The sequence below is a fragment of the Budorcas taxicolor genome, chromosome 1 (genome assembly GCF_023091745.1).
Source record: "Budorcas taxicolor isolate Tak-1 chromosome 1, Takin1.1, whole genome shotgun sequence".
Taxonomy (NCBI): Eukaryota; Metazoa; Chordata; class Mammalia; order Artiodactyla; family Bovidae; genus Budorcas; species Budorcas taxicolor.
The window spans coordinates 99951568-99969247 of NC_068910.1; the positions used below are offsets into that span (position 1 = coordinate 99951568).

General features: G+C 39.4%; 1 protein-coding gene across 1 annotated transcript in view; it reads right to left on the minus strand.

Moving 5' to 3' along the window:
• The window catches only part of VGLL3 (vestigial like family member 3), a 50389-nt gene extending 36235 nt beyond the window's left edge, over positions 1 to 14154 (minus strand). Inside the window, exons 1-2 of the mRNA XM_052647800.1 lie at positions 14029 to 14154; positions 1811 to 2096 (exon numbers count right to left, since the gene is read on the minus strand). Coding sequence (XP_052503760.1) covers positions 1811 to 2096; positions 14029 to 14154 — 412 coding nt within the window. The remainder of the gene's footprint in view (positions 1 to 1810; positions 2097 to 14028) is intronic.
• Positions 14155 to 17680: the final 3526 nt, after the last annotated feature.

The window sequence follows — 17680 nt, forward strand, 5'->3', positions numbered from 1 at the left end:
AACTTTCATTCCTATATTCCAAGTTCAGTGGTCACTGGCTGCATATGTCAGTATGCTAAAACAATTAAGCACTGCATTTTCCCCTGGAGAAGGGAATGGCATCCCACTCCAGGATTCTTGCCTGGAGGATTCCATGGACAGAGGAAACTGGCAGACTACAGCCCACGGGGTTGCATAGGGTCGAACACAACTGAGTGACTGACAGTTTCACTCACTATCCCAGGACTGGCTGTCATGATAGGATTTATTATTGATATATCAAACACTTTATCAAAGTCAGCTAGGTCGCTGAACTTTTCCTAATTTCACCCTCCACAATTTTAAAAGTATTCACAATATGCTATCTAATAGGACATCATTGGTTCTATTAGCATCTTAGAGTTGGAAGGACTACGTTTCTTTGGTAAGTCCATAATTACTAATCAGGTAAGCAGTATGCTTCCCAATTCACCTATGTCGAGGTCTAGGTCACTTGAGTATGGATTCCACCTTCCTCTTTACAGTCTCTGTGTATATTAACATTTTCATATTTACTAGAAGGAGGGAGAAAAGAAGGGAGGGATGGTGACAGGATAGAATGAGGGGAAAAGGAGGAAAGGGAAGGAAAAGCAGGCAGACAGGCAGGCAAGTACAAACCTTTCTACTGATGCTGAGAAGGAAGCAGCCACTCATCACCTCTCACCCGCCCCTAACACAGGTGTCCAGCCTTTCCTCATCACAGGATCGCCTGGGGCACTTGTTACAGTAACTCCCAGAGCCTCCTTCTGGACCCTCTGTCTGATTCAAAGGTTTGAGTTAGGAGGCGGCAATCTGTGATTTTCACAGCACTAGACCTATAACTATCAAACCTGAGCCTGCACATGAATCCCTGGGAGGGCTGGTTAAAACATAGGTTACTCTACCTCTGAGTTTCCAATTCAGTGGGTCTGGGGCTTAGCCCAAGAATTTGCATATCTAACAAGTTCCCTTGCAATGCTCATGTTCCCAGTCCTGGAAACCACACTTGGAGAACAATTTCACTAGATTCTTCTTGGAACCAGGTGAGTTCAGAAGAAAAGTTCATAATGCATTTCTCTAAACCGATCATTGGAATGATGGATTGTTTTTTCTCTGATGTTGTATTTATTTCAATTAAGTTGTCACCTGATCATTTTCTGTGAGTCAGAAATAAGATTTGAACACACTTCTGTGACCTCTATGGAGAGGAAAATAAAGGAGAAGAAGCCCGATCTATTGCTTTGCTTTACTGAGGTTAAAAAAAAAAAAAAAAAAAGCAGAAATCAGGCAGATACAGTCACTGATATCTGTTTTGTACACTACAAAGTGTTAACATCACAACAGAGTGGGACAGAGTAAGCCATCAAGCAAACACAGAAGGCTTTCAAAGTCTGTATTCCTGGGACAGACTCAGATCTCTGCTATGTTACCACATAGCACCTAGTGGAATGAGCAAGAGCTAATTTTTAAACGATGATCCAGGCACGCCCATTATTTAGAGATCCAAATTGGGCCATCGGGGCTTAAGGAATGGTGCTTCACAGCTCAGTCCTGCCACTATAAACTCAGGCCGGTTGCATCACTACTTTCCATGAGGAATTTAAGGGGTGTGACTGCATCCTTTCCAACCCTGCATTCCACATGTGACAAAACTGATCCAGCTGTTTGTCTGAAAGAAATTCCTTGCTGTCCTTAAAAATTAAAAAGCGAGTGGATATCCGTCCTCCAGGGGCAGGTCTCCAGCTGGAACCTGGTACAGACGGTTGCGAAACACAGCCAGTGGCCTGGAGAGCATCTGCTCTGGAATTCTTACCTCGCCATAAGGGGGTTAGCCCCATCTTGCTTTTTGAAATGGCAGATTCTTGATGAAGGGTGCTGGCTTGGCCCAAAGCTCTTGAGAAGTGTTCATCCACTACTGACCCAATGTCTCCCTGGAAATAAGTGAAAAGGACACAGCGAGAGTTAAGGTACTCCATCTCGGCAGGCTGGTCTTTCTCCTCCTCCTCCTCATCCTCCTCCTCCTCCTCCTCCTCCTCTTGTTTGCTGGGAAGGGTGACTTCCAGAGAGTCCTGCATCTTGCTGTATACCGCTAACTTCTTCTGGGATGGAATAAACAAAACACAGTATCAAAGACAGTTTGTTAAAAAAAAAAAAAAAGCATTAACTAGTTAACTGTTCACTTAAAAAAAAAAAGACTCTAAATATTAACATATGTTCACAAACTGATTCTTCTTCATTTGCTTTACTCCTTCTCCCCGACCCCCTTCCCCAAAGCGGCTTTCTGCTTCCCACCCTGAGAAAAGACTGTTATTTCAGATTTGGTGGGGGAAAAAATGTCCTTTATCCCATGGCATATTCTCAGACTGTGAAAGGCAGTTGTGTTTTTCTTTTCTTAACCTAGGTATACCAAAAGGAGAAGGAATTTTTAAAAAAGAAAGTGACAGACCCCTTCCACTTTTGTTCTCATTTTCTATTTTAAAGATTTAATGTACAGCAACATTATAGTTCAGCATGGGGAGGAATAGAGAAGGAGGCCTCACTGCCTGGGGGAGGGGTAGAGAAGAAAAGAGCTTTTCATAAATGAAATACACTAAAATAAAAACAGGAATGTAGCATCTTATAAAAGGATTTGGCAGATGTGCTGAACTCATTTCTCAAAAATCAAACTGAAATGACAAAATAAGCCTGTGTGAAGATCCATTTTGCATGGAACATATTTTTTAGATGTTCCACTTACCACCATTATCATAAAAGGAGGGAAAAAAGGTATTATGATGACTTACTGAAAATAATACAAGTACTAGCAATGGCTACTATGGATTTCAAGTCAAAGTGAAAAACACTTGATAATTTAAAAATATTTTCAAAATACATAATCATAGCTATATAAGTAGTTTATATTATGACTGACACATATTTATTACCCCATTCAATCTTTACAATCCTATAACAAACATTGTTATTATTACTCTTCATATTTTAAAGATGAAGAAACTGAGGCACAGAGAAGTGAAGTAACTTGCAAAAGGTCTTAGGATGTACAAGTGTTGGGCCCAGAATGAATATGAAAAATATACAGATAGATGTACACATGTGTGTACATGTGTGTCAGAGGAGGGCAGAGAAGGATACGTAGTGTGGAAAAAAATCACCAAAATGTTATGCTTTGTATTCTTTTTCTGGGTGATAGGCTTGTAGTTGTTATTTTCTTATTCCTGCTCTCCAGTATTTCCAAATATTTTCTATCGAGCACATATCACTTTTATAATCAACAATTTTACTATAAATTATATATAAAAAGATAATGCTAAAAATGTTAAAATTCATTATTTTAGCGACAAAAGGAGCATCCTATCATCTGTATACCTACAAAACCTGACCATTTGTTATACCATTGTTCTTATTTCAGAGAAAAATTCATACTGGAAAGTGAATGTGAGTAGATAAGAAGTGAATCATTCCAGAAAATCAGTAAGCATAGATTGTCAAATGTTATCAAAACACTTAAGCCAGATTCTTAATGTTTCTAATGGTAACTACTAGCTTCAAAATCCATAGCCACAAACTATAAACGCATCATTCAAAAAACTTAACCCTTTTCCCCAGCAATGAATACGTTGTTCTCATGTGAGGTAGGCTCTGAAATGTTCAGGCACATTACAAGCAGTTGGTTATTATTTAGGGCTATTATATATACGTGTGTGTGTGTGTACCTACATATGCATACATACATACATATATATTCCTTTTTATTTAAAATTTGTTTCAGTAAGGTTATCGATTCATGATGAATAGAAAATTCACTCCCTGTGAGTGAACATGCCTTGCTGATGAATAAGTAATTGGTAATGACTGAGTGGTTACAAAATTCTTACAATCTGTTTTGCACAGATTTGAACATGTTTATGTTTAACTTCAATAATAAAAACACCATAGTAACATAGGTTATATATACAATGAGAGTATTGAACTAACTGACCTCTAAAGTTACTCCTGACTATAAATTCCATTATGAAGTTAAACGAATAGTATAATTTCTTGATGGCACTGTTTCTCTATTCACATGTGCATTTACCGAAGTTATAAGGTTTTAAGCAAATGCACACACTCTGCCAAATTCTCAGGCATGTTAGAAAGAAGCACTGTTTTTATATGGGGAAAAAAATTAAAACTACTATAGCGTGGCTTCACTGCCACAAGTGTTCACTATTATCTACTAAATCGATTTCTTCTTCTCCGGTAACATGCAGCACAGAATCAGTTTGTGAGAGTCAGGCTTTGCATCTACTTGTTTCATTTGTTTAACATTTATTCTTTAAATGAAAGAGCCCTGGCTGTGATAATTATCCAAAGAAAGGCAATTGATTATTTTATCCCAATTAGCAATTGATACTTAAATAAAATAAGTTATATGTGAAAGACTTGAGAACTGCAAATCAAGTACAAACTTCGCTTCCATTTGTATGCAAATATAGCACAGTATTATGATCAATAACGATGATAATAAAATATCTTCATTTTTACATTGCTGGCAGTTGAATTTAAACTATACATTTTCAGTCTATTAAAGATTACACAATTTTCCAACTGCTATAGAATTTCATGTTATTCTTTTTGGCTCAGTTGTTAAGTGATTGGATACAAATAAACTAATCTAAAATTTACACAGTTTTCACTAAGAAATGGGAAACGATAGGCAAAATCTTCCATTGTATCAAAATACCTTTTATCTGTCAATTCTCTGTCAATGGATGCATTGATTCTCTATAATCTTTATATTTCCTATATATAATATACATCTATATATATACATATGGTTTTATATAAATATATATTGAAATATTCCTTTCAAATACACATGATACTACGTGAATATCTATATTATATGCCTTTATTTAAATACACTTGGGGGAGGATTATAAAATAATTTTTTTTTCTCTTTCCTAGCTTTTTGGGGCAGATCTTCTACTAATTAAATGAATTTGCTGGAGACTATCCAACAAATAAAATAGAAAAGGAGCCTATGGTATATCGACCAATGGACAAGGCTTACTGTCACTTCTTTCACTTTTTTTTTGAGATAAAGTTGCATCAATTTTCACAAATTTTTTAGTGGACCAATTAAATATTTACATTTACAACACAAGCACATTTATGACCTCACCATCAACATCAATGGTTTAAACAAGAATTCTAAAGTATCTGATTAGCCAGATAGCTTCCTAAAAGGCCCACACTGAACTTACACACATTTCTTGAACATTAAGTGTGAGCATGAGGAAAATGGGAACACAAAATTAAAACAGCAATTGATTCACATGCTGACATTCACACCTTTCTAATCTTCTTCCCCATTGATTCTTAAGCCCTGACTACCTTCTGTTACCTGTTCTTCTGTGACTGTAAATTAGTCCTTTGCCTTCCCCCCCCCAAAAAAAAACTAAGTATGTTACTTATGTACGCTGTTGCCATATTCTATATTTACTTGGTGTATGCTCCTTGGAATGAAACTTCCCTAGCATGATCTTTGTTCTTGAAAAGAATATACAAAATTCAAAATGTTAAAAATAAATCTCAAATCATCAGAACCTAGATAGATTTCCTGAATCAAGGCTGAAAGGCAATGTGGTTCGTATTTTTCTTAAAATGCACTATCACTCCCTAAAAATAGCCCAGTCTGTCAGAAATATTCATGCTTTTCTTACTAGACACTTAAGAATTGTTAACAAAAATAAGTCATCAGAAGGAATGTCAAAGACTGCAAGTTGGCTTATTGAATGCACCCCTCACTGCAGAATAATAGCAAGTTTTCTTCAGGTAAAATAACCCTCAGTTCGATGAAACAATGACTGAGCTAACAGCCACAAAGTTAAAATTCACTCTGAGAGGCTTGAAAGCAGCAGGGTGAAGGAAGTCTGGCTAGGCAGTGCAAACCATGCTAAACCACCTCACAGACTGCCATCAGGCACAGCAGAAACAAACTCGCACAGGAATGTGCCGGGGAAAGGATTTGTCTGACAAGAGAAAGACTTCCATGTCACGAGCCAAATACCACTAACTCCCCAAGGCTTAAGCCTACAAAATGCCAAATGATTACTGTGCATATGTGGAAACTTTTTCCTAAGGAAACAAAAATATTTTAATGAATCACTGAATATTTGGAAATAACTTAAAAAAAAATTCTACTGTCTATCTTTTCTAAGGCAATGGTTCTTTCATCCTGACAGATATGGTTAGGGCCTATAAGAAAGGACCACTAGCCTCTAGTCAATGTTTCAAAACTATAAATCCCATAAAGCAGTGCATTGATCTTTGATCATATTTTTCTGAATTTACTTGAGTAACAGATTTTAAAATCTATCTCAGAGAGACTTGAAGTTTTGGTCCTTAGTCTATTTGGAGGAGGGGGAATAGGTGGAGGGAGGTCAGGGTGAGGATCAGGATAAGGAAGATAGTTCACAGAACTTTGATGTATTTTGTTTCACTAACTCTCACCGGTGCAGAAATATTCAGTCTAAACAATTATTCTCAATTTATATACACAAAAGCTGATTTATTTGGCCAGCATCTAACTAGTAAATGGCAGGCATGGGATTAGAACTTATTTCTATCTGACTAGAAAGCATCTGCTAAGAAAACAGATTAAAGAAAATGAGCCTCTATATAATATTTAATTGAATAAGCAAACAGAAGCCCACAGGTAGCATGGTATCATATGCTGAGAAAAGTCAAAAGTTATTTATAACATTTAAAAATTAGGAATGCAAACATATCAAAATATGGTTATTAAATAAAACATTGTTTTTCAAAATATATGTATACCTAGAGGAACCTGCCCTTCTATATCTAGAAATGTGTTGTCCCCTTAGCAAGTCAGAAACAAAATAAAGTTTTTCTGAAAATACTATTTTGGAAATATGAGCAGAGTCAATTTACAAGATACATTCATACCTCAAGAGTTGTTTGTTAGCTTTGTGTGTTTGTTTTTATTTTTCTTAACAGTAGAAGAAGCAAACCAAAAATAACACTAGCTCTTTATGAGCACACTTGCTGCTCAATGATTCTGGTCATTATCAAAAAATCAAACCCACCCCTTAAAGGATGAACATTTTCCAGTTTTGAAGATGTTCAGAAAAATGTGCCACAGGCTGAGAGAGAATTTCAAAATTTGCATTCCCAAAATGTTTTAAGCAATGATCACATCATGAGGGTATGTGTTCTCTCTCAAACAGACTTCTTTGAATGAAACAACATTTCTGACGTATAAATTTCTGGTATGTTTGTATAATCCTATTACTAGATTTAGGGTATGATTTCACTTTTAAAAATTTATCTATTATTCATGGAATTGTCAGTTAACTCCTACTTTGTGTCAGTCATTGTGCAAAGACTTGGAGCCACAAAAATGATAGTCACAGCATTTGAGAGAGGGTTGTAAGGAAAATGATAAAGAGAACTTGAGGGTTTATTTACCTGGCTAATTGTCTAATTTCTCCAAGTAGCTAATATTCAAAAATTTTTATATGAGAAAATAAGTAACACTGGGTAAATTACTAATTGCTTTTCTTGCTTCTAAGGATGCCCAGATGGGAAGGGAACACAGTAGAAAGAAGAATTGGAATGGTTTAGGAGATGTGAGCAAAACTAGTCCATAAATCTGGGTAGAGAACTGAAACCTCTGGCCCTGAACTTCCTCTTCTGAAAATGAGGAATTTTGACTTGATTATGTCAGAGGTCTCATACAATTCTGTATCCTAATAAGCAACATGCCGGAGCTCTAGACAAATTCACACTTAATTTTGTTTCTTACATTGGCTGCCTCTTCTGATTTTTCAGGACACTGGCCAAAAAAACCTACAGATCAGTGAAGACTAATTATTTTGCAGACGTAGGTCATCTAGCTCAATTCCTAGGTATTAGTTTGGGTGATTCCTTTAGCTATCTTCACAGGAACGAGAAAGGAGGCATCCTTCGAATCCTCTCACCCTATCCACTAAGGACAAGTGTTTTGGCACACTAAAATAAGACAGTTTTAAGAGAAAATGACACCTGTTCACTTCAGGCCTTTCTTCCTTTCCTTTCTTTCCTTTTTTTTTTTTTTTTTCTTCTTTACTAAAGTAGGAGACAAGTGAAAAATAGTTGTTACCCTAGTTTAGATCATACTTGTAAATTACTGGCATAAATCTGATATCTGCTGAAATATCTATAAATATGGCATTTATGACTTACTTCTAGCAGCAAATGTTTGTATCTAATGGTTCAAGGCATTCTTAGGGTCTTCCTAAATGAATAGCTAAAGTAGAAAACCAGCTGCTAAAAGAGGTGCTTTTTCAAAGATTCAGTGCAAAGTTTTGACCAAAATTATTTCCTTCACTGGTCTCTGCCAGAGTCGGGAAACTTAAGTATTAGAGAGCTTTGTTTCTTGAATGAAAATGTCTTTCCTAGAGATAATACCATAAATTGTTATATATTACTAGATTTATCAGTTTTGAGATTTCTTTTTAAAGCCATTCTATGAGAATGAGATTCAAGTGTCCAGATTTTAGAACAGCAGCCACTTAACTTCTCAAATTCACTTTAGAATCTGACTTAAGCATTCCAAGCATAATATTTTTTGTTTTGTTTTTGTTTTTTAATGTATTTATTTTTAATTGAAGGATAATGGCTTTACAATATTTTGTTGGTTTCTGCCATACATCAATGTGAATCACCCCATAGGTATACATTTGTCCCCTCCCCCTAGAACCTCCCTGCCACCTCCCACCCCATCACAGAGCCTGGGTCTGAGTTCCCTGAGTCATACAGCAGATTCCCACTGGCTATTTTACATATGGTAGTGTACATGTTTCCATGGTACTATCTCCATTCACTCCACCTTCTCCTTCCCCACTCTCTGTGACCACACGTCTGTTCTCTATGTCTGCATCTCCAGTGTTGCCCTGCAAACAGGTTCATCAGTACCATCTTTCTAGATTCCGTATATATGCTTTAATATACAATATTTGATTTTCTCTTTCTGACTTCACTCCGTATAATAGCCAAGCACAATATTTCTAGTTTTACTGAAAATCCCCTTTGCACAGAAAGATAAAAGATAGAAATGTACATATTGCCGAATTGGGTCAGCACAACATCTCTTCTGTAGTTGCGAAAAGAGGTACCATGAGGGATTATTCTACCTCCTGATCACCCTCATTTCCTTTATCATCTCCCGGTCCTCTCCAATTCTGTGAGATGTGAGCCTCTACCAAGCACTAGGTAAAGAAGGACTTCCATGCATTGAGAGAAAATATCCTTAACTTAAATTTCCACAGAATGCTTCCTTGTCCTGGCATTTGGTTTTCTGCTGAATGAAGCCTTACTGCCTGTGATTTTATGGATTTCCAGCCTGCCCGTACTATCGGTATTGTAATCTCCATTTTGGTTGATTGCCAGAGACAACAGTTCAGTTTAGTTAGTTTAAAGTTTAATTTTCCTTCTGGCTTTGAATTTTCTGGCTGGAAAGTTATTGGGAGCATAAAGCTCTGAGGCACTTGAAACTTCTCAGTGTCTACAGTCAAGTTATTTTGTGTTGTATGAAATCAGAGAGGCTGTTCTTTCTCAAAGAAGTCCTCTACGAACTCTTATAAATCCACTTAAGTCCTTGCTTACAGTTGCAAGAAAATTAGATCCTCCCACTTAAATAAGTGGCCTGTGTATTGAAACTATTTAGTATGTAATTGTATGCTTTCCTCTTAATGAATCTAAATTTATGTTGGAATAGCAATGATATATAAGGCACTTAAAGCTGACTGTTAATACCACTTCCTGAATATTATTTTCAAATAAATACATGTTCATTTGCTAACTGATATTCTGCTTCATCAACAAAGGATGCAACATGGCTAGCAAAAGTCATTAGCATAATACAAATGCTTGCAAAAATACTTTGGAATGCCTAAACGAAAAACGTACACTACCAAGGACTTGGAAAGAATTTCAAGCCCCAAGGCCAAAGAATCTACTGCATATTAATCTTCTTTATCAAAAAGTTGATTTGGAGCACTAAAGACAAAAATAAGCCTATTGCACAATAGCAAAAAAAAAAAAAAAAAAAAACTTAGGGGACCACATGGTATGGTGGAAAGATGCTATACTAGGGAGCAGGGGATCCAGTGGTCCTAATTTTGTCACCCATTAGCTTTGAAATCTTTAGTCAGGCATTTCAGCCCTATAAACATGCATTTCTCCATCTGGAAAAGGAGAGGTTGAAGTGCGTGTTTTCCAGGGTTTTTTTCCCTAACAAACAGAATCTCGGAGAGATTTTTATGACCTAACCAAAGTGGCAGAGGCCAGAGAAAGAGCTTGAAAAATCCCTTACAAACTTATAACTGGAGTTCTGCATCCCAGGACTTTTAATTCTCTTAAGTGGAAGCATGCATGTATAGTCACCCAGCTGTCACCCTGGAAGAGGGGAGATTAAATATACTCATATATGAAGCCCAAAGTGTGACTGTTAAAAACTCTTATGCACAATTAGTGGACAAGGGTTATTCTCCTCTGTTTTCACTGCCTCGTCTATGAACTACCCAGTTTTGAAAGCTCTAAGTATCTCCCTAATGTTAACATTATGAAAGTATGGGGGGAGGGGGAGGGAGATTTTAGACAACCGCAGATTGCCCGCATTTAAGATGAGGAATCCACAGAGTATGAAGGGAATTTATGATTTCACATTATTTCCCTCAATTTTTCCTGACACATATCTTAAATTTTTTTTTTTTTTTCATTTTTCCTACTGTCGCTACTAGGATACAAGTACATTCCTTTCTGTCCATGTTCTGCAGTGTCATCATGCCTTTGGAGCATGTGCTGAGAGACTGGGTCAAGAGCTCTCCTGAGGGGATAGTAGGGGCTGCTACTTTCGAGCTCGGAAGAAATGGTGGGCACGGGGACCAGACAGCTTAGCAGCCCTCAACAAATCCTGGCTCTAGAAACCACACTGTACTATGTATGCACAGCCATGCAGTTTCCAGGAAGTAACGTCAAGGACTATAAAATTGACTCTACAGGTATATTTACATAAAGTGCTAACCTATTACCCACCAACAATGTATAGTATGTTCAAATAAAAAAATAAAACTTAAAATTTCAAACATAACACTGTGCTTTCAGGGGAAAAGCTGAGAGTACATGTGCCTGGAGTATGAAGTTCTACTATTTCAAAAAGAATTTTCTGCTATATAATCATACATTAAAAGGAAAATATACTTAAGTTTAAAATCCAGTGTAATAAACCATTATAACATAATAATTTACAAAGACTTCAGAGCTATATGGCTTTGAGGAAAAAAAATCAATTCAAAGATACAATAATTGAATATACAGAAGTGACAGAAAAACTTTAATGCTATCTTTCCTAACATTTTCTAAGTGGCGATTAAACTTTGTCACTCTATCACTTTTTCTGCTTCTTGTCCTCAACAAATCAACTTTTTAAGTGTAGTAGGGCTTGTAGCTCTTATTTTTGTCTCTCAGGCAAGAAGCTACTAGGGGTCACTTCCCATGTACAGAGAAAACAATCTTCATGGATAATGATGATAAAAACTTATGGAATGCAAAAACAACCAAAATATGTATTCTCAGATGACTACGTTGAGGACGTCAATATTAGTCCCACTTCACCCATACACACACCACATAGTCTAAAAATGTTGTCAGCCTGATAACAATTTCCTGATTTAATCTTTCTTCCAACAGAAAATATAGGTCATCAAAATAAACTCCTGACAGTAAAAGAACAGTGGTTACACTACTGTCTTTTATTTTGCTAGCCAGTTATAGTCAAATAGTTTCTTTACTCCACAAAACAAAATCTCAAACAAGCCAGTGTAGTAAAAGCAACATGAAAATTTCAAGCACACTTCTCAACAAAGTTCTTAAGCTCAACTCAGCCTAACACCTACTTAAACAATATCTACAGAAGCCCAAAGGGTAGCAGAAATTACTATTTACTAATATGTGATACTCATCAAGGTAGACAATTCAAGTGACAAACAAAGCTCAATTTTTGATTTGTTCATGGTCTTAGCAAAAGAATGCAATTTGGGAACTGAGTTCCGGGGCTACTGCAAAAGTTAGATAAGGCATTGGAGTCATTTTTTATTAAAAACTATATTTCATGATTAGTTATTTACAATTTTTCTGGTACCAAACTTTATTTTCTAGCTCAAAAACTTATTCCAATTCTAACCCTCACTAAATATTCATATTTTAATGCAACTATTTCCACAACACTAGAAAATAAAATCTTACTCAAAAGTAGTCTGCTAAAGTTATTTTTGATGGGGAAAAATACCTTAATGAATGCTTAATAAAGTTTAAGTTTATTGCTCATCTATGTTCCAGTTGATAACTGAAGGCCTTCACAGTGTCTGAGATGGAAGAAAGGAAAGAAGAAGAGGGTGGTTTATCTGGAACAGAGTGTTCTTAAAACACACAAAACAGATATCCAATGTCTCTTTGCATCACTTGCCTGACTTGGATTTAAATGGTTTTCTCTATTACTTATATCTTTTATATTAAAGCCAAAGAATCAAAACAAAAAGCCTAACCAAAATGTTTCAACCTATTACCCTTGACCACAAATTACAGTTTTCCCATTCCCCTCCCTAAAAGTAATCTTGCTTTTAAATGCTGAAGCTGATGAATATTTAAAAAAAAAAAAAAAAAAGCCACCAAGTGAGGCTCCTTCCTCTTTTGCCCTAGTTGTCCTGGTTAAGCTCAGACCGTTCAGCAGATGAATCTAGAGTATGTACCCTTCCAGAATCAGCTGAATTTCAGTCCCTAAATTATAAACAGAAGTTATCATTTCTTTCCAAAGAGTAGCACAATAAATCTAGTAAAGAGACAGAAGTAGAGGAAATATTTTAAATGACCAGATTAATTAAAGAGCCAAACCCCGAAGACCACAATAAAGCACAGGGTTTTTAAGAAACTAAAAAAAAAAAATCAATAAACACTGTGGATGTTATTATTAGAAACGCACCTGGATCCCTGATAGGTATCTCCACCTCAGAGTACATAAATCACATTTTTTTAAGTCTCACCAAATCAACCCACCCTAACTCCCAGAGTCTGAGGACCCTATTTTGGTACACCCTAGCCACGTGCTCACGTATGTGCTTTATGTAGGCTGACTAACCCTTGACACTCTGTGGTATCCAGAAAGGAATATCCAGGGATACCGAGTGCTAAATTCCTCAGAACCCTATTCTCCCTCCTAAAGGAATACTATCATCTCTCTAGTTCCTGAACCCTTCTTATCTAACAGCACTCAGTCACTCTGGGCATGGTGGAGATACAGCATTCAGTGATTCAAGGTTACTTCTTGGCTGGGAAAGGAGAGGGTTCTGTCCAATAGACTGAACCATAGCACCTCTGTGCTTTGATGAAATTAAAAATAGATGAGGGATTTGGGGATCAATACTTGCTCCCTAAGTCACAGTATGGAAGAAGACAGACTTTACAAAGACCTTCTAATATAATTTGACGAATATCACACTAGACCCATGTTCCACCAGAAAAGTCCCAGAAGAGACAATCCGTGAGCTCACTATCCGGATAGCCTCCCCCGTGTCAGTGACACATTTCATCCTCTTAATCAAGAAAACCTACACTCCACCTTTTCGAAGGAAACAAAATACTTGGTTTAAAGGAAGTTTACTCACATATTCTTAAAACAGGCGCCCTTGGCGAGCTTCAAAGAACTGAGCCCTAAGAGCTAGGGTGGCTATCACCACAGCTCACTGAAGCCCCCAGCCAGGTAACGTCTCACTTGGAATCCCCACCCGTCGTCCACCTGGCTGTTCGTCCTTCCCGAAACTCTGCTTTGCTCTTCTCTTCCGATGGCTTTCTGTTCAAGGGCGCTCCAGCAACTCTCAGAGCATCCTCCGCGCCACCCACCCCAGAGGGACGTCGTCGCGGGAGCCCCAGACCGATACTCTCCGTGCCCCTCGCCCCCGCCCCCGGCAGGCTGCCCGGTCGGTGACTCACCTGCTGGCCAGGTTGGGGCGCCGGGTGGTAACAGGCTGTGGGGCAGGTTGCAGCTGCCACGGGGTTGGGCAGATACTGGGGCGCTCCATACGGCTGGGGGTGATACATCACCTCCGCACAACTCATGGCAGCCGGGGCAGCGGCGGCCCCGGGGCTGCGGCCGCGGCTCCACGCGCTGGAGCGACGGGCGCCGCCGCCGCCTCTGTCGCAGCTCCAGCTGCAGCTACTGCGGCCAAGGCGGATCCTCGGCGGCCGCGGGCTCCGCGCGTCGCGCGGGCTCGGGAGGAGTTGGCAGTTAGCGGGGGCCCATGCGCGGGCACCCTCATCTTCAGCCCCTCTGGGTGTCCCCTGGCCTGCGCTTATATAGCGACTCGGGGACGCAGTGGCCCGCCGCGCGGCGGGGACATGACAGTGCGGGGTTCTGGCGCCCACGGCCGCGCCAGCCGCTGCGGAGCGCCGGCCCGGGTTGGGCAGACCTGGGGAGCCGGGCTCTGGTTTGCATATACACAATGCACGCCCGGGGCTCGTCCTATCACCGACGCTCCCGGCTGGGCGAGGACCAGGAGGCGGGGGCACGGGGAGGGGGCTGGCCGGGGAGGAGAGGGAGCGCTCTCCTCTCCGGGTCTGACGCGGAGCTCGGCGAAGTTCCTCCAACTCGGCCGGTGGCGGGCCGGTCGCCCAGCAGGGGGACCCCGGGGAGGACCGGCCGCGGATTGGAGCGAAGTTGGAAGCCCTCTCCGCCTCCCGGCAGTGGGGTGATGGTGGGAGGGAATGGTATGCGAGAGGCTTCACGCCCTTAAAAAGCTCCGCGGATTCCCAGCCCATCTCCTGTCACCTGGCCGCCGGGGGTGAGGGCTTCCCAGCACCGAGATTTTACAGGGAACACCAACGTAGAGGCCGAGGCTAAATGAAGGCCAAGTGTACTAAGAGGTAAAACAAAGCAGGCGCAAAATGAAGTGGGATTAGCTCCTACATTAAATATAACCATAAGTGCTAACTTCCTTGCAAGAGCGCACATGCCAAGAATGCAGCCCGGTTGTCTCCAATCTCCGCTTTCAGTTTACACCTTCATGGTATGACCTCCTGTGGGATGTCAAGCTCTTCTGGCCTTTTCAGCCTGGTTTCCATAAAATAACAAACAGTGACACGCGATTAAAGCTACATCCAGCTGTTGTTTAAAGATTTGTTTGCAAGTGGTTTACAATCTTCTCCAATATAATTGTATTTCAATATAATCAAGTAAAGTAGAAAAGAATTATACTTACTTTGTAAAGAAGCAAAGTAACACAGAACAATCTCTTTTTGTTTGCAGGAACTAACCTTTGAGAAGTTAATCTGGATGTCAACTGTACTGATGTTCCAGACAGACGTGGTCCCCTTAAATTCACAGCTGAAGCCTAACGCCCAATGAGACTGTATTTGGAGACACAGTCTATCAGGAGGTAATTAAGGTTAATAAAGGTCATGAACACAAGGTCCTAATCTAGGATTGATGTGTTTATAAGAAGAGGAAGAGATACCAGAGGTCTGTCTGCTTTGGCAGGCTTGTAACACCTAGTGAGAAGCAAGTCATGAAGAGAAGCCTCACCAGAAACTAACTTTGAGGGTACTTTTATCTTAAATTTTTAGCCTCCAAAACTGTGACAAAATAATTTCTATGTTTAAGCCACACAGTCTGTGACGTTTTGTTATGGAGGCCCTAGCAGACTAATACAGATATATAGTACTAACATACTGTTCACATTATTAATTTTTAAAATATTATAAATATAAATGTGTGTATGGTTATATATAACTAGCCAGACACACAAATATATAAACACATGTACCCTCACACATGCCCTCCCTCATACACTCAAATATACAAACTGTAGTCATTGGATAGGAACTGTTAGCCACTCATAGTAGCTCCTATTCACTTGCTCATTCTCTGATTAATTGAAAATTAACAATATATTTATTAAGGGCTTTCACCATTTAGACATTGTGCTTTCTGTAAAAGAGGATATATTCCTATCAGTTGTTGTTGTTCTTCAGTTGCCTAGTCATGTCTGACTCTTTGCAGCCCCATGGACTGCAGCACGCCAGGTCTCCCTGTCCCTCACCATCTCCAGGAGTTTGCCCAAGTTCATGTCCATTGCATCGATGATACCAACCAACCATCTCATCTTCTATCCCCTTCTTCTTCTTCTGTCTTCAATCTTTCCAGCATCAGGGTCTTTTCCAATGAATCAGTTGTTCACATCAGGTGACCGAAAGATTAGAGCTTGAGCATCAGTCCATCCAATGAATATTCAGGGCTGATTTCCTTTAAGATTGTCTGGTTTGATCTGCCTGCTGTCCAAGGGACTCTCAAGAGTCCTCTCCAGCACCACAGTTCAAAAGCACCAATTCTTTGGTGCTCTGCCTTCTTTATGGTCTACCTTTCACAATCATATGTGACTACTGGAAAGACCGTAGTCTTGACTATATAGACCTTGATCGGCAAAGTGATGTCTTTCCTTTTTAACATACTGTCTAGGTTTGTCATAGCTTTCCTACCAACAAGCAATCATCTTCTAGTATCATGGCTGCTGTCACCATCTGCAGTGATTTTAGAGCCCAAGAAGAGGAAATCTGTCACTGCTTCCACCTTTCCTCCTCCTATTTGCCATGAAACATAAGGTCCCTATAGTCAATACTATGGTCTTTCCAGTAGTCACGTATGGATGTGAGAGTTGGATCATAAAGAAGGCTGAACACCAAAGAATTAATCCTTTTGAACTGTGTTGTTGGAGAAGACTCTTGAGAGTTCCTTGGACTGCAAGGAGATCAAACCAGTCAATCCCAAAGAAAATCTATCCTGAACATTCATTGAAAGGACTGATGCTGAAGCTGAAGCTCCAATACTTCGGCCACCTGATGCAAAGAGCCAACTCACTGGAAAAGACCCTGATGCTGGGAAAGATTGAAGGAAGGAAAAGAAGGGGACAACAGAAGATGAGCTGGTTGGATGGCATCACCAACTCAATGACATGAATTTGTACAGTCTCTGGGAGACAGTGAAGGATGGAAGCCAGATGGGATGCAGTCCATGGGGGTCGCAAAGAGTTGGACATGACTGAATGACTGAAAAACAGCAACAATTTGCCATGAGGTGATGGGGCTGGATGCCATGATCTTATTTTTTTTTTTTTTAATATTTAGTTTTAATACAGCTTTTTCACTCTCCTTCTTCACCCTCATCAACAGGTTCTTTAGTTCCTCTTTGCTTTCTGCCATTAGAGTGGTGTTATCCACATATCTGAGGCTGTTGGCAATATTTCTCTTGGCAATCTTGATTCTAGCTTATAAGTCTTCCAGCCAGGCCTTTCTCATGATGTCGTCTGTGTATAAGTTAAATAAATAGGGTAACAATAAGTAAGACATATACAAATTTATTTAAAATACTTATTACTGCTTTTTCTCAAGTTGAAAACCACTGGTCATACCCATCTTCTCTGTTCTGTTCCAGATTTTATCTTTTCACCTTCTGTCCGGGTGGCTCCATACAGATGTTCTGTAGGACCTCAGTCATAATAGCACTAATATTGTCCCCATAGCCCGGACCTGATCTTCCTCTTTTGATCTCCGTTTCAGGTATTGAAACTGCCATCCTAGTTACTGAGCTGGA